This window comes from Pituophis catenifer, unplaced genomic scaffold, assembly GCF_029215685.1.
Source record: "Pituophis catenifer annectens isolate HBS135680 unplaced genomic scaffold, rPitCat1.0.hap2 SCAF_1, whole genome shotgun sequence".
Classification (NCBI taxonomy): domain Eukaryota; kingdom Metazoa; phylum Chordata; class Lepidosauria; order Squamata; family Colubridae; genus Pituophis; species Pituophis catenifer.
In genome coordinates this window covers 325,378,560-325,400,798 of record NW_027256881.1, presented here as the reverse complement: position 1 = coordinate 325,400,798, position 22,239 = coordinate 325,378,560, and the positions used below count along the sequence as shown (strand labels likewise).

The 22,239-nt window shown below is 41.4% G+C and overlaps 1 protein-coding gene across 1 annotated transcript in view; it reads right to left on the bottom strand.

Moving 5' to 3' along the window:
- Positions 1-22,239, bottom strand: part of NIN (ninein) — a 102,087-nt gene that overhangs the window by 17,544 nt on the left and 62,304 nt on the right. Inside the window, exons 16-23 of the mRNA XM_070931684.1 lie at positions 17,315-19,354; positions 15,724-15,793; positions 12,882-13,097; positions 12,414-12,527; positions 11,757-11,879; positions 8,024-8,137; positions 7,126-7,272; positions 5,498-5,674 (exon numbers count right to left, since the gene is read on the bottom strand). Of these exons, the coding sequence (XP_070787785.1) occupies positions 5,498-5,674; positions 7,126-7,272; positions 8,024-8,137; positions 11,757-11,879; positions 12,414-12,527; positions 12,882-13,097; positions 15,724-15,793; positions 17,315-19,354 (3,001 nt within the window). The remainder of the gene's footprint in view (positions 1-5,497; positions 5,675-7,125; positions 7,273-8,023; positions 8,138-11,756; positions 11,880-12,413; positions 12,528-12,881; positions 13,098-15,723; positions 15,794-17,314; positions 19,355-22,239) is intronic.

Sequence of the window (22,239 nt, the reverse complement as noted above, 5' to 3'; positions counted from 1 at the left end):
TGAATTACAATATTAGAATTTTGAACAACGTGGGAAACCTTTTGATATGCTATTTATTTGTTAGAATATTTTACTAGCTTTTGTCCTGAAATATCAGAACCAGCTTATGGTACAGTTTTATACAATTTTATATAACTAATATGATGTTCTTTGGTTCAGCTGCAACTTCCAGAATTCCCAGACAAAGTTCCCAATCTTTAAGTGTTGTATTCCAACACATTTGGAAATCACCAGGTTGGTTGAGGTTGCATTTGAACTATTACAGAAAAATAATACAAATCAATATTTGTTGAAATTCAAATATGAAGCAGCAGATAAGACATTTATACTGTGCTTAATCATAGCTTCAGGGGTGAAATCCAGCAGGTTCTGACAGGTTCTAGACAGCGGAAATTTTGAGCAATTCGGAGAACCGGCAAATACCACCTCTGTCTGGCCCCAAAGTGGGGTGGGAATGGAGATTTTGCAATATCCTTCCCCCAGGAGTGGGGAGGGAATGGAGATTTTGCAGTATCCTTCTCCCACGTCCACCAAGCCATACCACGCCCACCAAGCCACACCCATAGAACCGGTAGTAAAAAAAAAATGGATTTCACCACTGCATGGCTTCCAGGTCTGACAAAGGTTCTGTGATGATTCCTTTGGAAAAATCACCTGCATTTACTTCTTACCTGAATTATATAAACAATCTTTTATATGTCTTTTTGATGATGGTAGAATGGAGGACTAATGAAGTGGAAAGGGCATGTGCAACTGTTTTCTTGCATGCACATCCAGTTCACATGCTCTGAACTTTGTGGAAAACCATACAAGCTATCAACCACCATAATAATCATCAGCACAACGTTCATGGGAAATTTAGCTGGAGCTCAAAATGTAATACAAATTGGAGAACAATTTTGTAATCACAACTAGCTTACAAAGAGCATTTTCCCTGAGCGGCTCACGGCTGTACAAAGTAAAGAAACATAGGGGAAATTATATAGTTTGGAGATCATCGAAGATCAGTAAACTGGCCATGCAAATGTCAATCTCACTATTCCACTAAGGACATGCAATCGGGAAACCATGGAAGGAAAAAGATATCTCACGAAATAAACAATCCATCCCACAATTAACAAAAAATAGGGAAAAAGAAAAAGAAAATGGAATCTCAGAGCCACTTTTCATTTTTTTCCCCTGAAGTCTGATTTTGTATTAAGCATACTGTCTCATATTCTTGGAAAGTGCAGATTTTAAAGATAAGCCCTCTTTCTTCCTGAAAGAAATTATTAGAGAAATTAGAGAAATTATTTGCCTATTACCCTATGATGCTTGAGCAAGACCATTAATATTTCTATTAAAATGAAGAGTAGCTCCTTCAAATGAGACAGGTTACTGCCTTAATGCTCAGGACCAAGTCTGTAACAAATGAAAGGAAAGATGAGATGGCAGGTACTAGGTAATGTCATTTATTTTCTTTCCATGCAGTGGGATTACAGAAGAAAAGAGTTGGTTCTACCTTCACACGTTAAGTCAGGCAGAGCACTGCATTCGTCTCTGCTAGTTCCAGCCACCAAGGTCTAGGCATAGGTTAGCCAGAAAGGAAGAAGAAAAAAACATAAGATGGAGAGACAATTATGGGAATCAAAGGGCAAAAAGGGCCAGATGAAACTTGCACAGAAAAAGAGTAATAAAACACAAAAAAACAAGGACTTTTTCAGAGAAACAGAAAAGAGCTGCTGGTAGGACGTGTAATTGGAGACTCTCTTTTGAGTCTATTCTCTTTAAGAGAATATAGGCTGGGCTACACATTTAATATGCACAGAACTCAGCTTCTTAAGAGATTTGGTTTGAGTTAAAAGTAAGAACAGGTTTCAATATCTTATGGCTGATGTTTGAACATGTGAAGAGGTGTCCAATTAAATGTCAGAAGCAAAGGGTGGGTGGGAGCTGAATCAATATTTCACTTTTCTAGTAGTCAGAGTAGCAATGGATTGGATGGACTTCCAAACCTTGGATGACTGTTTGCCGTACATACAGTAACTTGTAGAATCAGAATAAATTGGGCAAAATGTTTCTTTTCTGAATTCATTTGGATCACAAAGTTTAATGAAACTATTTTATGTTGAATCTGACTTTCCAAACACCATTTCTCCTCCCCCAGTGGCTCCCTTTTCCACAAAAATATTGATTTATTACATTTATATCCTTCTAAACTCAAAGTGACTTATTTTAAGATCTCCTATAATTTTATTATTTCAATCACTCTGAGGTAGTAAGGTTTAGAAGGTATATAAAAAAAGCAGTCCCTGCGGATTTTACTCTGCTAGTCATTGCAGACTATAGGGGCGGTGCTTGTCTCTGTTTCAAGGCATTGAGCCAGCACTGTCTGAAGATATTTCTGTGGTCATGTGGCCAGCATGACATCATGGAGTGGCGTTAATTTCCCACTGAAGTGATACTTATTTATCTATTCGCATTTACATGCTTTCAAACTGCTAGGTTGGCAGGAGCTGGGACAAGGACAGGAGCTTACCCTGTCGGGTGCACTCAGATCTTGAGCCTGGGCTGCTGGCTTTCTAGACAACAACCCTAGTTTCTTAACTGCTGAGCCACCATGCCACCCTAATTATATTTAGAAGGTATAATAAATAGCTCAAAATCACTCAATATAACCCACAAGCCAACAGGAATTGAAATCTGCTTTCAGTTATGCTCACATCTCTTATGGCAAAATCTACATCAGTGAAAACTGCAAGGTCAGGCTCACTCAAGGCTGAGAAGATTCTGTTCCTTTGCTGAGTGTCAATTCCTAAATCAAGATAAATTCAGCTAATTCTTCTGCCATTTTGGAAATCTCTGTTGGACTAATCCAAGGATTTTACTATCATTTTAGGGGGGAAAAGTGGCATGATTTATTTAGTTTTAATTCTGCCAACCAAAGAAAACAAAACATACCTGCAGATATAGTCAGCATGTAACCAAATAGATCTTTTCTAATAGTCAGTAGTCAGTATAGTCCAACAGAGAGGTTATTTAGCAAATTGTCTAGAACTTCATTATCATCCTTAGAGTTGCAAGGTTTATAGGGATAGGAATGAAATATTGTTTATAAAGTTTCCATCCTTCCAATAGGAGATCACTGGCACATACAGGAATTGAGAATATAAGATCCCCAGCTAAAACAGGTCAAAAGTTTGCATGGTCTAGATTTTATAATCTTTCATATGTTGCTTTGGTGAAAAGAAATTAACCTCCTTAATCTAAAGTATAATAATCATTTTGCCAACATTCCCTGATCTCCAGGAAATGAACAAGAAGGATATGGCAGCAGTATCCTTCTCTTGCTTCTGACCTTCTATAGCAACCAGTATAGATTGGTTTTGATCATAAAGATATCTTCTGTCATGGCTGGTAGCAGTTGCTTGATGGTCTACAGCCAACTGTCTACATAGTGATAAACAGCCATTTGGTTGGTTATGGCAGAGACTGCAGCTAATTGGCCAGCTATAAAAACAATTACAAGGAATAGTTGCTTGTGTTTTCGGAACATAGGAACTAGTCTGAAACTATCCATATGTTCCAAAGAAGTGCACTGTAAAAATAAATGGAACCAACAAACTGTTTATAATTTGGTAGATTTTGAAAGATGGAATAAAACTAAGTGATAAATTCAAAGTTTAAAATAATTGTGCAAAATGAAAGTGTATTTTCTAGGCCAGCCTCCCCCCACACCTAAAACTGATCTTGCTGGCCAAACTCCTTCTGTAGCTCCTTCTGTAGCCATTCACATTCAGCTTCTTTTGCTCAATGAATAACTGGCTTTGGTGTTTCTGTTGCTTGATGGTTGAAATAGTACAGGGGTGTCAAATTCAAGGCCCACAGGCCAGATCTGGCCTGTAGGGTCCTTAGATCTGGCCTGCAGGGCCACCCTGGAAACAGAGAAGGACCGGCCCACGGTTCCTCTGCCAGCGAAAACAGAGCTCAGGAGGACTGCACACAGACCTCCCAAGCTCCATTTTCGCTGGCAGAGGGTTGCAGGAGGCCGTTGCTGCTGAAAACGGAGCTCAGGAGCCTGTCTTTGCTGGCAGAGCACCTGGGCCACCACAGGCCCCCCGACATGAGTGACACCCGATGCCCACTCTAGCCACGCCCACTCGGCCTCCTGAGATCAAATACAACCCTGATGTGGCCTTCAATGAAATTGAGTTTGACACCCCTGGAGTAGTAGATCCGAGCTGCTCTATTTGGCAAGAGCAATAGGTAAATAAAATCAATGTCAGGCACACAGCAAAGCATCAGACATGCATTTAGGTCTGATTGGTAATATTCTTATTTACTCAATCTAAATTTAAATATCCTTTCTCTCTTCCTCTCTCTCTCACACACACACATAAACACAGAACAGGGGTAAGAGGAGATACACTGGGACCTATTAACAAATCTAAATGATTTACTGTACAACAGATCATAAAATAATATAAATCCTTCTGTTCCCTACCATTCAATCAGACCCGTTGAAGATTCTTGGATGAGAAGCAGAACGCTTTTAAGAAAAAACCCAAGGAAGTCCAGTTGCCCTTTGAAAAGCATCTTTGGGACAACCATGATCTGGATGATTGAGAATCTCCATAGACCAGGGGTCCCCAATCCTGAGGCCGCAGCCCACTACCAGGCCTTGAGCCTTTCGGAACCAGGATGCAGAAGTGGTGGGCAAGGATATGTGACACATCCCCACTCGGGCAAATGGAGCTGTGCAAGCAAGACTTGCCCATGTAACCATCCCCTCTCCCCCCCACCCCCGCAAAAGGTTGAAAAACTCTGTCATAGACAAAGATCAGAAAAGATTCCCAAATTAAATTAAATTCCCACACTTGCTATATATTTACCTAAGTGAGATGTGGGACCTCCCTCTTCCCCCTATAATGTTATCTCTACTGATAGAGGGGAAACCTTCTAGATTGCACCATGAACCAAGGACATAATCAACAATAGTAGCAATTGTGATTTTACTTTCCTCACTGCAGATTCATTTGAATCCTTGCAGCAAAGGAGTTAAATTCACTACATCGTTGTATTAATTGCTCTGTATCAGTCCCAGGTTCATGGTAACTTATTAAAACAGGCCCCAGGCCTAATACTCTTTATGAAATAGGAACAGAAGAGATTTTATACAGGAATGAATAATCATTCAATCTTGTAGGAACTATTCTTCTCATTTATTTAAGCTCACTAAGCAGAGCCTGGTGCAAAAAGATATAGCTGTAAGACTCAAATGGTAAATCATTTTTAATATCGGAATCAAACAAAACTTCCTATCCCTCCCACTCTCTTTAACCAACTTCTTTGTTTCAGCAGTAGAAATTATAATGATGAAATAACTAACGTCAGCAATTTTTGGTCAATCTAGTGCTGGTCGTTCAAATATCTAACAAGAGACTTGATCAACTACCTCTGGACCTTGGAATAAAGTGGGCTGCCTACATATTAGTACTTGTCAATTATTCCAATTCACCTTTTCCCTAGAATGAGATAGTTCTGATTTGGCACCCTGGCATTCCCTCTGCCGCTGCTCATTCTCCTGCCTCAGAAGCGGCTGTTCCTGCTTGATCAGCTCCAGTTCACCCCAACAAAGCTTCTTCTGCTGGTTCTGTATCCCTGATGAATGCACAGCTGCTTCCAGGAACCGACTCTGAAGCAAGAAAGCAAGCAAATAGCAGAGTCAAACTTATGATACAAGCTAGGAAGAGTGATTGCTCAGAGGCATGGATTCAAAGCCACTTTCTATCTTGACTCATATGAGCAAGTCGTTCCCTCTTAACTTGGCTATATTCCCATAAAAAGCATAAGAAATAGAAAGTGGTGCCTTATAGGACTATCGGAAAGGCAAAACAAAAGTGAACTTCTGCAATTAAAGGTTAATATAGCCATGAGCCTACAACAGATAAGTTCATTTGGAACTTTTGGTGAAGAATTTTGAATGGGGTGGAAATAGTTTGAAAGTGTTCTATTCAATCAAACCCAGATGGGATGCACATAATTGCTAAAAAGTGAATAAACATTTATGAACTATATGAAATCATTTTAAAATTCAAGACAAAGGGTATGGATTGGCAACTGCTTATATTAATGGAACAAAAGAAATGTGGAAGTTAATTTCTCACACTGCTCTCCATTGAAAAAAGATAATTATGACATGTATCTAGAACTTGATTTGAAAAAAAAAGCACACATACTATAGTTTAGTCTAGTTTAGAACTGAAGAAACCTGGATTCAGGCTGTCACTTGATCTGAAAGCTGCTTGGAATCCTTAAAGTAGGAGAAGCTAATCACTTTGTCTCAGTCTAACCCAATGCTTTCTCAACCTAGATAACTTGAAGATGGAGTTCAACTCCCAACTCCCATTCCTTCGGCTGTGCATTCCTGGGAGTTTTCAAGTTGTCAAATTTGAGAGTCACTGGTATTTAACCTACCTCACCAAATTCTGGCTGGGGAATAAATGAGAGGAGATCTCCATTTGCCACCTGGGGCTCTGAGAGAAAAGATGGGCTATACCCAAACTAAACAGATATTTTTCCAATTAGAAAGGACTATCTAATCCACATTGTTCATTTACTCTAGTGGTAAAGACAACTCTGAAAGTATTTTGATTTCAATCCAGCTGTGTGAATAATTGAAGAATGAATTGGTTTAGAATTTAATTACTGTGAGGTATTCTGTTGAAAAGCTATAAAGCATTTCATGAAGCTATTTAGGTCTCATGGTAACTGAACAAATATTAAATTGTCGTCATTTTCCTAAATCCTGCAGTGGGTTTAGAGAGAGTGGTACTAGTATGTGTGTGTGTGCCATTTTTCATCACAAACAATTCTGAAGCAGTTAGCAATACTTATAGAACAGAAAATAGAGAACAAAGATAATTCATCAAAAAGAAATATATTAATTAATCAACAGCAGAAAAGATCAGCATAAAACGGTGGGTTTTGAAAGGATGCTTAAAATATGTCAATTTTTTAAATACAGCACCTATATTTAAAGATGTGGGAAGACTTCTGCTTCTCAAAAGCAGCCCATTTATCCCTTAAATAAATATCAGGATGACTCAGCAACTGTTGAAATCAGACCCTCCCATCTGGGTGTACCTTCTCATTGGCCATTTGCAGTTGCTTATTCAATGACATCGCTTCCTGTTTTAGATTCTCTTTTTCCTGCTGGGTGACCCTCAGGTCTGATTTGAGCCTGGATACCTGAAGGCTAACATTTTGCACAATATCATCGAAATTCTGAATCTAAAAGGGCCAAAGAAAAAAGAAGTTGGGGGCATGAAATAGATTGTATTCCAGCAAAGACAAGATGCTTTTCCCACACACTTGTTCCCTGCTCAATTGAAGTACTGTATGTACTTCAGAACTTCATATGTATTTCAGGATGAGAAAACTTTTTATAAGAGCAAAGACACTTTCTATGTTCTTGCAAGTAAAGAAAGGTGGTTTCTCTCCTTTAAAGCAATAGAGTGTATAGAAACAGTTTTTGTTCTTGAGACATTTTTCAAACAGTGAAGGAATCAAGAAAATGCAGAATAAACTCTTTCAGTACAGGTGGGAGCTGAAAGAAAAGACAAATCAGAACCAGCCAGCATGACCTATTCAACAGATTTTTTTAAATGATGAAAGGAACATATAGTACTATGAAGGACATTTTATTGCTCAATAAAATTAGCAATATTTAGTTGACAGATAGAGACATCTATGGATAAATACATAGGCAAGAGCAGAAGGGGAAAAAGAGTACTTTTTGGTTTATTGTGGAAGTAAGCAAATGGAAGGGAACAAAAGGTTGTAATGATGACATTGTTCTTCTCCACAAATATGTTAATTTAACGTTTTTGCGGGAGAGAAAACATAGCTGCAGCTTAACTGCACAGAATCAAATTAATTGTTAAATTCTAAGCCATCTAGGAGCCATTTTTATCAACATGTGGGTAAATGTATCAACAGTCTAGATCAGACTCATAAGTGTTTTGACAGGACAATAACACACCTTGTCTTGTGATACTGCCATTTGTGTTTTCAGATGCTGATTCTGGTGCTCCAAAGATGAGTTCTCCTCCCTCAAGGAAGCATTGAGGCTCTCTAGGAAAGCAACTTTAGTTGTCTGCAAAGATAGTAAAGCCCAGGTAGGACTGCTATTAGGATATACAATCATCAAGGCCTTAGGCCGAGGGAGACCACTGTTCCTCAGATGGCCGGTTGTGAGTCCCTCCTTGTGAAGTGGGGCCATGGGGTTCAGATGGGTTTGTTGATCACGTACCTGGCTCCCTGCCACGTGGCAGCAGCCCTGCCCGAGCTACTCAACGTTATCGCCGCGGTGGCGGTTGATACCCCCAGACTTATGGTCATGGGGGATTTTAACCTGCCGTCCGTGGGTGAGGCATCTGAGGTGGCTTGGGAGTTCATGGCTTCCATGACGGCCATGGACCTGACCCAGCTAATTCATGGCCCTATGCACACGGGGGGAAACACACTGGACTTGGTTTTTGTCTCTGGACAGTGGTTGAGTGATCTCGAGATAGGGGATATAGTCATCGAGCCCTTGTCATGGTCGGATCACTCTCTCCTTCGCCTTGACCTTCGAACTGCGGCACCCCGCCGCAGGGAGGTGGAACCGATAAGATGGTACCGCCCCAGGCGCCTGATGGAACCTGACAGGTTCCAGATGGAGCTTGGGCCAATCCCCGAGGTTTTGGCTCACACCTCGACTGGAGACCTAGTGGCCGCCTGGGACAGGGCGGCACTGAAGCTCTGGATCGAGTCATGCCTTTGCAGCCTCTGACCCGGCGCCGATCTCACCTGGCTCCTTGGTTCACCGAGGAGCTGAGGGAGATGAAGCACTGGAAAAGATGCCTAGAGAGTAGTTGGAGGGCCAGTCTTTCTGAATCGCACTGGACACTGGTAAGATCTCATATTAAGAATTACCTAGTGGCGATAAAAGCAGCAAAATGTACTCATTTTGCTGCTCTTATTGCATCATCAGATAATCGCCCGGCTGCCCTGTTTAGGGTGACCTGCTCCCTGCTGCACCAGGAAGCGCGGGAGGACCCCTTGGAGGGAAGAGCCGAGGATTTTGTTCAGTATCTGTATGACAAAATCACTCAGATTCGGGAAGGTCTGGAATCCGACTGGGTAGATCCAGCGAGGGTGACGGAGGCAGGTCTTGAGAATGTTATCTGGGATGAGTTTGATCCTGTGACCCCAGATGACGTGGGCAGGATTTTGGGTAGATTGAACGTGACCACATGTTTGTTGGACCCGTGTCCCTCCTGGTTAGTGCTGGCTTCCCGGGAGGTGACGCGAGGCTGGCTCCAGGGGATTATAAATGCTTCATTGGGTGAGGGTGTCTTCCCCGCCGCCCTGAAGGAGGCGGTGGTGAGGCCTCTCCTCAAGAAGCCTTCCCTGGACCCGACAGTATTGGCTAATTATCGTCCAGTCTCCAACCTTCGCTTCGTGGCGAAGGTTGTTGAGAGTGTGGTTGCGCGACAGCTTCCTCAGTACCTGGATGAAATGACGTATCTGGATCCGTTCCAGTCGGGCTTCAGGCCTAGGTACAGCACGGAAACGGCATTGGTCGCATTGGTTGATGATCTCTGGAGGGCTCGGGACAGGGGTTGCTCCTCTGTCCTGGTCCTGTTAGATCTCTCAGCGGCTTTTGATACCATCAACCATGGTATCATGCTGCACCGGTTGGAAGAGTTGGGGGTGGGAGGCACCGTACTACGGTGGTTCTCCTCCTTTCTCTCCGACCGGTTGCAGTCTGTGTTGACAGGGGGGCAGAGGTCGACCCCGAGGCCCCTCATATGTGGGGTGCCGCAAGGATCGGTCCTCTCGCTCCTTTTGTTCAACATTTATGTAAAGCCATTGGGTGAGATCATCCGTGGTTTCGGGGTGAAGTACCATCAGTACACTGATGACACCCAGCTGTATATCTCCACCCTGGACCACCCCAACGATGCCCTTGAAGTGATGTCCCAGTGCCTGGAGGCCGTACGGATCTGGATGGGGAGAAACAGGCTCAGGCTCAACCCATCCAAGACCGAGTGGCTGTGGTTTCCGATGTCCCGATATAGTCAGCTGATGCCATCGCTGACTATTGGGTGCGAATCATTGGCCCCCACGGAAGGGGCTTGCAACTTGGGCGTCCTCCTGGATTCACGGCTGTCTTTAAAAGAGCACTTGACAGCCGTGACCAGGAGGATTTTTCATCAGGTTTGCCTGATCCGTCATTTGTGTCCCTTTCTAGATCGGGACTCCCTACACACAGTCACTCATGCCCTCGTCACCTGGATCGGGACTTGTTAAATACGGTCACTCATGCTCTTGTTACTTCCCGCCTGGACTACTGCAATGCTCTCTACATGGGGCTCCCCTTGAGGAGCACCCGGAGGCTCCAGCTGGTCCAGAATGCGGCCGCGCAGGTGGTTATGGGAGCGATGTGGCACTCCCATGTGACGCCCCCTCCTGCGCGAGCTGCACTGGCTCCCGGTGGTTTTCTGGGTGCGCTTCAAGGTTTTGGTTATCACCTTTAAAGCGCTCCATGGCTCAGGACCTGGTTATCTACGGGACCGCCTCCTACCACCAATAGCCTCCCACCGGCCAGTACGCTCCCATAGAGAGGGGCTCCTCCAGGTGCCGTCGGCCAAACAATGTCGACTGGCGGCCCCAGGGGGAGAGCCTTCTCTGTGGGGGCACCTACGATCTGGAACGAGCTCCCCCCGGAGATATGGAGGATCCCGGATCTGCGCACCTTCCGTTGCGTGCTCAAGACTTTCTTATTTCATCAAGCTGGCCTGGCCTAAATCTTCTCCCCTTTTAAATGTAAATTTTAATTTGTTTTTAAATTATTGGGTATTTTAAATTTGTCTCAGCCAAATTATTTAATTCGTTTTTATTCTATTTTAAATTTTTGTATTTATGTGTTTTATTCTATGGCTGTTCACCGCCCTGAGTCCTTCGGGAGTAGGGCGGTATAGAAATCCAATAAAATAAATAAATAAATAAATCTTACCAAGACCCTAGCAGTCTGCAAATGTACCATCAGTGCCTAACCCTCAATAGTTTTTCTTCTGGCTCAAGCAGTCTCAATACCAAAGTAATTGGATCAAATTATGTTTGTGAACCACCTGAGTTGCTGAACTATCATTAAGGTGTTGCTCTGCAACACCTTAATGAAAGACTAAGGCACGGACATCTACAAAAGGGAACGAAGAGAGGCCAAGTGGGAAATGTGCATCATGATGTAAATTCCATTCCTTCTGTAGTTGCATCGTGATGTTGCATATAAATACATAAGAGGTGAAACTTGTGTTATGATGTCACAATGCACATTTCACCAGTTTGGTGTCAATGTGCGCTCAAAGGGGATTAAAAGGTGGAAAAGGGAAAATGCATTCTGGTCATCTCTCATCCAGATAGCATCCCTGGCTCTTGTATGGCATTCCCTTGTTCCCCTATATTATCATTATTTTCTGGATGGCTGAATATGTTTCTACTGAAGCAATGGACTGCATCTACCCCTAATTTCTATTTGGACTTACACATAACAAAGAGGCATGGTTTCTTGTGCATTATCTTTGATCTTAGAAAGTAAAAACAGTTTAAAAATGAAAGAAAACCAAGGAAGGTGGCTATGAGCACCACATCCCCAAAAGTAATGTGTTGGTATCTGTAGATTGAAATAAAGAGTGTATTTGGATGGGACATTATTGTGTGCCCCTCACCTTCTCTATGTACCGGTTCAGCTCTTCACTGAGGGCTTCTTTCTCTTTCAGTAGCTTCTCATTTTTTATGATGACATTGGAAATCTCATTCTCCAGTTCAGAAAGATCCAGGCAACTGGGTAGCTATGGAAAAATCTCTGTTTTAATTTTTGAGATGAGTATGTTTAAACCGCATTCAAGAAGAACTTCTCAATAATGTCTATGGAATGTTTGCACCTAGAGGCTGTCTGCAACTCAGAAGTGACCTTCAGAGGTGGGTTTCAGCAGGTTCTGACCAGTTCTGGAGAACCGGTAGCGGAAATTTTGAGTAGTTTGGAGAACCGGTAGTAAAAATTCTGACTGGCCCCGCCCCATCTATTCTCTGCCTCCAAGTCCCAGCTGATTGGGAGGAAATGGGGATTTTGCAGTAACCTTCCCCTGGATTGGGGAGGGAATGGAGATTTTACAGTATCCTTCCCCTGGAGTGGGGTGGGAATGAAGATTTTAGAGTATCTTTCCCTTGCCACGCCCACCAAGCCATGCCACGCCCAAGCCACACCCACAGAACTGGTAGTAAAAAATTTTGAAACCCACCACTGGTGATCTTCATAAACTAATTGATTCCCAGAAACAGATCTCAATTCCCTTTGGGAAGAAAGGCATTCTGCCCACCATTACCTGTTTTACATTCTCCAGTTCTTCTTTGAGGAAATGGTTCTCCTGCTCCAGACCATGAACCTTAATTCTGAGCTGAGCTAGCTCTGTTTCCAAGGATGAGACCAATGATGAGGACTAGAAGTCAATTGAAGAAAATTAAATTAAATGTGAAAGTTGAGGCAAATACCCTTTTCAGAAAGCCTCAAAGGTTGGTTAATTTGCAGCTTAAGAATTGGCTAGAGTAAAATTTTAATTTATATTTTTTTTTCTTTAAAATGTGCTTTTATTTTGTTCTTTATGTCACATTGAGTCTCTTTTTTTATTAAGCAGACTATACATTGAAATAGTAATAATAATGACAATGATGATAATGGTGGCAGGTATTATTATTCTCAAAATATTAAGAGGAAGAGGGGGAGGTCAATGACGGAGGTCAAACTAAGATCTGAATCGGCATCTTACTATTCAACTCATTGTAGCCTCTTGTACCTGAATTTTAGACTTCTCCAATTCTTCTTTGAGCTGGGAATTCTCTCTTTCCCATTCTTCTGACATGTATTTCCTAGCCTCCTTTTCCTTTTGCCGAAATGTTTTCATAAACTGTTGGTTAGAATCTTGTACATCTGCTCGATTTGGAGAGTTTCGATGGCCAAGTTCAGCATTTTCCAATTCTAATTGCTGATTCCTGGCTTTCAGTTCAGATACCTGATTAGGAAACAAGAACCCAACAAAAATTAATGGTAAGAAAAATTTCCTTGGACAATACTTTTCAAGCCTCCTTCCTTCTGCAAAATAATTCAGTCAACTGTAATTGGTTTCAGGATATGAGGAGAGCTGGGCCATACTGTACTCTCTTGAAAAAGCCAGCATTGATTGTAGCTGGTTGAGACTACTGCCTATCACTTTAACATAAATCTAATATTCTCCCAATGAGCAGAATTTTATTTTCCATAGTTCCCCAACCAATACCTTTACCTCTAGGATTCATGCAGTAAAAAGCCAGCATATAAAAAGCTATGTGTGCTCCTATAAAAAGCTGTGTGTGTGTTCCTGGCAGAGGTGAGCAGTGCCACCTCTGCTCTGCAAGTTGCATTAGTTACCAGTTTGCTTCTGGGTCCAAATCAAAGTTCTGGTTTTAACCTTTCAAGTCCTTTATGGCAGTGGTCCCCAACCCCCGGTCCGCGGACCGGTGCCGGGCCGCGGAGTACCTGGCACCGGGCCGCGCAGCGGCCGGGGGACATGAACGCTGCAGCGCAAAGGCTCCTGGGCCGTGCGCAATGGGCCGTGCGCAAAAGCTCCACCCCTGCGCGCGCTCAGCGGGCCGCGGCGATAAAAAGGTTGGGGACCACTGCTTTATGGCATGGGACTGAGTTATCAGAGGGACTTGCCTCTCCCGATTACATCAGCCTGTCCCAGTAGGTATAGCAAAGTAGGCAGGTTGTGAGTAACATTAGCCAAGGATCTTCATTTGACTGGCCTTTTTCCAGAAGATGTGCCTTTTTCTGCCATGGCAGCTGCCTTATGGAACATTCCCCCCCTCCCCTGAAATTAGACTAATTCCATCCCTGTTTTTATATTCCCCAAAGCCCACAAGTCTTGGCCTCAGGTCTGGGGCTCCTAGGTAACCTGCTCAGATGGCTCCATTGTTGAGGTGGCTACTTTTATCCTCCTTCTCCTGTGGTTTATATTTTCATGTTTATGATATTTATTAATAAGGCTTAAATTTATGTTATACATTTTTTGTTTTTATTTATTATTCTTGCTGATTCTTGCTTGCCAGAGTTTCTGTGAGATGGGCAGAGATATAACTTTGATTGCTAAATAATTATTTAGAAACATAGTATCCAGAAAAACATTTTTTTTTAAAAAAAAAGCACTTTGAAAAGAGAAGGTTTAACTCATGTATTCTATCTTATGATGAGCAAGCATAAAGCCGGGGAATAGCCAAGTTCCAATCTGCATATTAGACTGGAAGTAAAGTTCATATTTGATCATATTGTACGCTGACGATACTCAGCTGTACATCTCCACCCCAGACCACCCCAACGATGCCCTTGATGTGATGTCCCACTGCCTGGAGGCCGTGCGGGCCTGGATGGGGAGGAACAGGCTCAGACTCAACCCCTCCAAGACCGAGTGGCTGTGGCTTCCGGCGCCCCGATATAGTCAGCAGGTGCCATCGCTGACTATTGGGGGTGAATCTTTGCCCCCCACAGAGAGGGCTCGCAATCTGGGTGTCCTCCTGGACGCACGGCTGTCTTTAGAAGAGCACATGACGGCCGTGGCCAGGGGGGCCTTTTATCAGGTTCGCCTGATTCGCCAGTTGCAGCCCTTTCTGGATCGGGACGCCTTGCGCACGGTCACTCACGCCCTTGTCACCTCCCGGTTGGACTATTGTAATGCTCTCTACATGGGGCTCCCCTTGAAGAGCACTCGGAGGCTCCAACTGGTCCAGAATGCGGCCGCGCGGGTGGTTATGGGTGCAACTCGTTGCGCCCACGTGACACCCCTCCTGCGCGAGCTGCACTGGCTCCCGGTGGTCTTCCGGGTGCGATTCAAGGTGTTGGTTACCACCTTTAAAGCGCTCCATGGCATAGGACCCGGGTACCTTTCGAGACCGACTTCTGCCACCAATAGCCTCCCACCGACCAGTCCGCTCCCACAGAGAGGGTCTCCTCCGGGTGCCATCAGCCAAGTTATGTCGGCTGGCGACACCCAGGGGGAGGGCCTTCTCTGTGGGAGCTCCAGCCCTGTGGAATGAACTGCCCCCCGAAATACGAAAGATTTCCGACCTCCGGGTGTTTCGCTGCGCTCTGAAGACCCTGTTGTTCCGCCAGGCAGGGCTATTAACATAACGTTTTAAATTGGGGTATTTTAAATTTCTGGGATTTTAATTGGAGCCTAATTATTTAATGATTTTAAATTTTAAATTGTTGTTGTGTTTTTTGTGTTTTTAAATAGGCTGTACACCGCCCTGAGTCCTTCGGGAGAAGGGCGGTATAGAAATAAAATTATTATTATTATTATTATTATTATTATTATTATTATTATATTAGCACTTGCCATCAGTGAATTTTATAGTTGTTAACCCCTTTTCTCAATCACCCTTGATTCAAAGTCTGTGTTTTATTTCTTTCATAGACCAGTATAAAACTAATAATATAACAGTCACTCTAAAATAGAAGTAAAAATGAAATGTAAATTAATGTAAAACTACAAGAACAGGGATGGAAACTGGGAAGGGACCTATACAATTAGAATCAATTTTACAATCAATCTGAATTCAGGTTTTTTTGGCCAACCAAGATTGCCTAAATGTAGAAAATCCTACCTGCTTCTTCAAGCTTTCAGCTATCTTCTGCATGGCCATTTTCTCCTTCAGTACGGTCTCTGTTTTTTGCCTAAAAATGCACAGTACATAGAACCATCACATTCAACAGTATGGCAATTTTCTCTCAGGTAGGTCCATCTGGATACTTTGGGGCTGAATGGCAGGTTGCCTAAATATTTTGGAAGGTGAAAGGGGAGGGTTGCTGCTTATGTGGGTGAATATAAATAGGAACTATAGAAGCATCTCACAGCAGCTGAAAGATTGTTTTAAGTACAATAGTTCTCAACTTATGACCATAACTGAGCCCCAAATTTATGTTGCTAAGTGAGAAATTTAAGTAGGTTTTGCTCCATTTTATGACTTTTCTTGTCACATTTGTTAAGTGAATCACTGGAGTTGTTAAGTTAGTAACACAGTTGTTAAGTGAATCTGACTTCCCCATTGACTGTGCTTGTGAGACGGTTGCAAAAGGTGATCACATGACCCTGGGGCATTGCATCCCTCATAAATATGAACCAAACGTCAAGCAACCAAATGTAATGGGGATGTTGCAATAGTCATAAATGTGAACAATGGTCATAAGTCACTTTTTTCAATGCCATTGTAACTTCAATGTAAGTCGAGGACTACCTGTATTACGTTCCCTTGGTTACATATTGGAGACGATTCTTTCATTTAATAAGTCAATCTTAATCTTCCTGGCAGTATTTTCCTCTCTAAGATGCTCACATCTGAGATGCAAAAATATAGTCTTTAAGATACTCAAGATACTTTGAACTATTTCCAGCCTGAATTAGTTTGTTGAAATGCATATTATTTATGCCTGTGGCAGGTAGCTTCTTCTAGTTAATCTTAGATAATTTTAAAGAGCCAAACTTCTAAACTTTATTAGTAGCTGAGTGGGAGACCACTCGGAAATTCCAGATCTGTAGACTGAAGTTGAAACATTCTGTAGCAAACCACTGCCATATTATTGCCTAAAAAAACACCATTATCATGTCTATGAAGTCATCACCCTGAAGGAAATTCTGCTCTGATATTATTTTATGATGCAGCCCATCAACCTGCAAAGATGTTTTTCTTACCATATTGTTAGCAAACAGAATAACTTGTTCTATTTTATAGGAAATGTCTACAATGAAATTATATTGAATCAAAATACATTAAAAGTGGTAATGGTTAACTAATCAGAATTATGATCATTTAAAAACAAGGAATTAAGAAGAGGAAGAAGAAGAGGAATGATACAAAAGGTAGTATTGTAATGAGGATATATAAAAGCATTAAGCTAAGCAGTACACAAAAAATGATTGTCTCATGCAATTTGCACAGCTCCCAATAGATAAAGCCTGCTGTCTAAACAATTCAGCCTTCTAATACTCCATGAAAGTTATACTTGGTTATTTATTCTTCAAATCTCTATGAAATGTTATTAATTCATGTTAGAAATCACAGAGCATTTGTCTTCTAGGCAAAGTTAATCTATATGTTAATCCAAGTCATGCGAGGTGGACAATGAAGCATTAGGTAGTTAGTTCCAAAAAGCAGAGCCAAGTGGCAGGATTTAGACCATGGAAGGATTCCACATTACCTCAAAAACTCAATCTTCTGAAGCTGCTCATTGTAGGTGCTCTGTAAACCATGAAGAACAGCATTCAGGCTCTCTTTCTCCTGTGTATGGGTGCCTTTCTGCTTCAGGAGCACTGCTATTTTCTCTTTGAGTTTCCTGTTCAGCTCATGGAGCCCTTTCCTGTCCACTTCTGCATCTTTGGTGACATTCTCACAACGGCCCAGCCGTCCACTCTTTTGGGATTGCAGAGTCAGCATGAGCTCATCTAGTTTGCCAAGCTGGCTTTGCAAAATCAGCTTGGAAGTCTGCAGGTTGGCATTTTCCATCACCAACTGGTCCTGTTTCTTTTCTAGGTCTTTCACTTTCTGTAGCAGTTGCTCTTTCTCCTCCTTAAGTGTGAAGCAGTCTTGGTTGGTTTCATCTAGCCTGGACTGCAGGCTTATAAATATTGGCATATATCCCTCCAATTTATTGTTACGTTCTAGCAATTTGATTATCTCTGTTTTTAGGGCTTGGTTTTCTAGTTTGAGTTCTTCTGGAAATTGGAAAATTTTAGGTCCTATTCTGGAGTCTGTGTCTTCCACCATATCCATACCCCAAAATTCTGATACTACATCATGGAGGTCTCCCTTGTCAATTCTAACTTCTTCTCCATGATCTGCCTCAAATAAAAGAGAGTAGGAACTTATTTCCTCAACACTTAAATCAGTATCCAAAGCTTCAGCAAAGAGCATTTGGTTTTTTGTTGCACTGCCAGTAGGCAATTTTTCCCAATGCAAACTTCCCCCCTTCTCATCACTTGCACATGGCAACACATTAGGCTGGGGGATAGTTTTAAGGATCTCCTCAAGCTCCTTCTGAACCTGTGAAGCCATATCTTGTCGAGCATGAGCTGCTTGATTACATTCAGTTTCTAGCAGAACGATCCTCTCCAGAAGCTGATTCTGTCGCAGTTTAAGGGCTTCATTCTCTGCCAAAATTTCTTCAGAGGCCTTCTGCAAGACATGTGAAGTCTCCATAGTTTCTTCAACTGTTGTCCCTCCATTTTTCATGTTTGGAATTGCAATCTTGTCTAATTTTTTCATTCCATCTTCTGTTACAACTTGACTGTCTTTGCCAGTCACATTTAGGAGCTGAGCATCTATAAATGTTTCTGGAACTAATGGGATGAATCCAGGGTATTGGGTTGATTCTCTTTCTGGTTCTTTCAAAGAGTCATCCATCAAAGAGGTAGTTCCTACACTATTTTCTTCTCCTGGATCTTGAACTATTTCTTGTTTTGAAAGAACATTTATCTCCTTTCCAGAGTCCTGGTGCTTGACAGATTCTAGAAAATCACTTCCTTTTGCTTCTTCATCCTTGTTTAAAGAAACAAGATTGCTTTGCAGTTTGGACTGACATTGCAATTCCTGCTGTAGCTCTTCTATTTTATTTTCAAGCACGGAGATCTTTGACTTCAATTCATTTTTTTCTTCAATTGCTCTGCTGGGCATCTCTTGCTTCAAATACTCCAAAGCCTTAGAATTCTGTTCTTCTTGTTCATGTACAAATTCTGCTTCTTGTCTTCCAAGCTTTTTGCTAAATTGCCTTTGTTCTTCCTCTGATGTTGGCATTTCTTCCCTTTTCCTTAGCTCCATCTCATGGCTGGATTGAATCTTCAGAAGTTTCTCACACCATTCATTTTCTTGCTTTTTCAGGTCCTGAAGGTCTTGCTGAAGTTGCTGCTTCTCCAAGATCAACAAGTTCACATGCTCCTTGTAATTTGCCTCTAGAAGTTTCTTGTCTTGTTCCAGTAATGAAGAGATTGCTTTTTCTTTCTCCAGCTTTTCTTTCCATTTTGCTTGGACCTCAATGCCTTCCTGGAGAATTTCATTTTTTTCAGATTCCCACTGGGATTTCTCATCTAACTGCAGCCTGGAGAGCTTAAGCAATTCTTGTTGATGCTGCTCCTCAAGTTTGTTTATGGTTTCCTCATACTTTCTTGCAAGTGTTTGTTGTTCAGTGGTGAACCATTCCTCTCTCTGAAATATTCTTCCATTATACTCATTTTCCACTTTTATCCTAAATGTGGTCAACACAATACATTACTGAAATCTCTACACATTCAGGGACAAAGGGTTGTAGACCACCTACTGTACTAGTTTTTAGATGTCTTAGACTTGGAATGCAGTTTTAGCCGCAAATTGCAACAATGGCCATGTGTAATTTTTAGCCTGGTATTTTTTTATTTTAATCCTAGCCTGATTAATTCCTGTTCCCTGCTTATTTTTCTTTTTCCTTTTAAAATGTTCAATCAGGTTACAGCCTATTAAGCTAAGAATAATGACCTAGCAAAATAACTACAGATTTTCTTAATACAGGATACTCTATTTAACATAATAAATTATCATCTAAAGGGTAAATATATATTTTGAATGAATATATTATCAGCTCAGAGTACAATGATCTCCTAAATAGTCTGAACACAATCCAAAAAGAAAAAGATTTTTGTCTTCTTATGTTTATTCATATTTATATATTACTGATGTTTGGAATTGCTGAAGTCCATACTCAATTTGTGACTCACAAAAAGAGCTAGCCAGATTTACTGGACCAGTAGAACCGGAAGCAAGAGATGCTAGATACCAAGGATGAGCATTCTGAAGCCCCAGATATGTGTAAGACCCCCGAGTCCTATCCAATGGTGGGTTTCAAAATTTTTTACTACTGGTTCTATGGGTGTAGCTTGGTGGGCGTGGCAGGGATTGGTGGGCATGGCTTGGTGGGCGTGGCAGGGAAAGGAAACTGCAAAATTCCCATTTCCTCCCAATCAGCTGGGACTTGGGAGGCAGAGAATAGATGGGGGTGGGGCCAGTCAGAATTTTTATTACCGGTTCTCTGAACTACTCAAAACTTCCGCTACCGGTTCTCCAGAACTGGTCAGAACCTGCTGAAACCCACCTCTGGTCCTATCCAATTGCCAAAATTGTCTGTACAGTTTATTTCTTTATTCATTCTTTGCTGACATTAATGGCCAACCTGCCTGAAAATTATTATGGGTGGCACACAAAAGATCCACATTCAATACAATATAAAAATAATACAAAGCAATAAATTAGGGACTAAAATAACAAGGCACATGCTCCTAATTAAGTGCTTGATTAGATCCATGTTTGTAAGGCTTGTGGAAGGACAGCAGGATTGGAGCAATTCAATTTTCAGATAGGATCCAGAGGGGAGGTGCCACAACAGGTAGCTGCTGAAGTCACATCACATGGAATGGGTTTTAAGGATGGACCCCTGGAGCATGGCTCCTTTGGCAGATTTAACCAGTCAGGGAGAAGCAATAGGAGAAAGGTGGTTCTTCAGTCAGGCCCTATGCCATGAAGGGTTTTATAGATCATAGCCAACACCTTGAATTGCACCTGGAATTATACCAAGGTGTGCTTATAACTGCCAAGGATGTTGTTTTGCAAGTGTCTACATATAAAATGACTAAGCCTCTGGCCACAAAAGGCTTCTTTGCTTGTTGTAAACTATTTCAGTATGATGTCACTGGTTCTGAATTTCAGTCTATTATATCAGAGACCTCGAGTCTCTTATAGGCTATGATCTATAAGACCCTCCAAGTCAAGCATCCCCATGTATTGTAAGGCTTATTAATCCCATTCACAGTTAAGGTTCACTTGCCTCCATTCAGTTATCAATGTAGGCAATGAGACCGGAGGAAATACTGTATAATCTCGAGAAAACAGGGCTAAATTCCCAAGTCAAAGGCCCGTTGCCTTTGGACTTTCCTTTCATTCTGCAAAGAAAAGAAGGTGGATGCCAGGGTGTGTGCAATTACAGATTTAGAGGCATCAAAGGCTTGACAAATATTGTTGAAATCAGTTCATCATTTGCTTGGGGATTTCTGCCATTTATAGGGCAGAGTAAACAATCAATCAATCAATCAATCAGGGTATACAGTACATAAGATACTGTATTTATGCAGATCAAACTGAACAGAGGCAACATATGAGATCCATGATCAAACAAAGCAGTATTGTACCACTACTATAAGTCAAAACTTATTTTCTTACTTGCTTTGGCATATAATAATAATAATATTGGCCTGTTTTAAAGCATTGAGAGCACATTTGATGTATCTATAATACCGTTCTTCATGTGTATATAGCCAGTCTCAAAACCTATTTTATTAAGAAGTTCTGCCTTTTGAGCTAATATCTAATCTTTGACAGTGACTAGAATATTGTACTAGTTGTAATAACTGTAACAGTAATAATGTCCAAGCAAGGGATATTGTTGTAAGTATGGTTCTCAGTCTCGGGTAAAATATTAATGGATATTAATATATAGATAGTAGTATTTAAAAGAAATTAGTGGTCCCCTTAAAATATTAATATATGCTGCACATGATGGGATCTTTTCACAGATGGAAAATGTCATTCAATTGTTCACAACCAATTTTGTCAGTAGAAGCTGGAACAATAAAAGGTATTCACTAAAGATCTTGTCATCATTGCAGGGCTGTATAGGCTTAGATTCAAAGCTTGTTTTTGGAGGTGGAAATACCCCATTTAAAAATAAACAAAAAATTTATTGTTTAAGACAGGAAACACACTACAAAGTAGTGCAAAAATAGTGATTTGTTATAATGATATATTGAATAAACTGTTTAAAATATACTTTATCACAATTCAATATATATGTAGATGTATATACAATTCAATGCACCCCACAATATACAAAGCAACAGGATCAATGTAATTAATGTGGATACAATTATACACTCTTGAAAGATAATTATACTGATTATACTGATTTTTTTATGTTTTGATTATTTTATTTGTGCACTGCCCAGAGCCACCCTGTGAAGGAGATGGGCAGTTACAAAATTTGATAAATAAATAAAATAAATAAAAATAATTTATCAGATACAAATACAATTACGTTTTTTCTTGCTT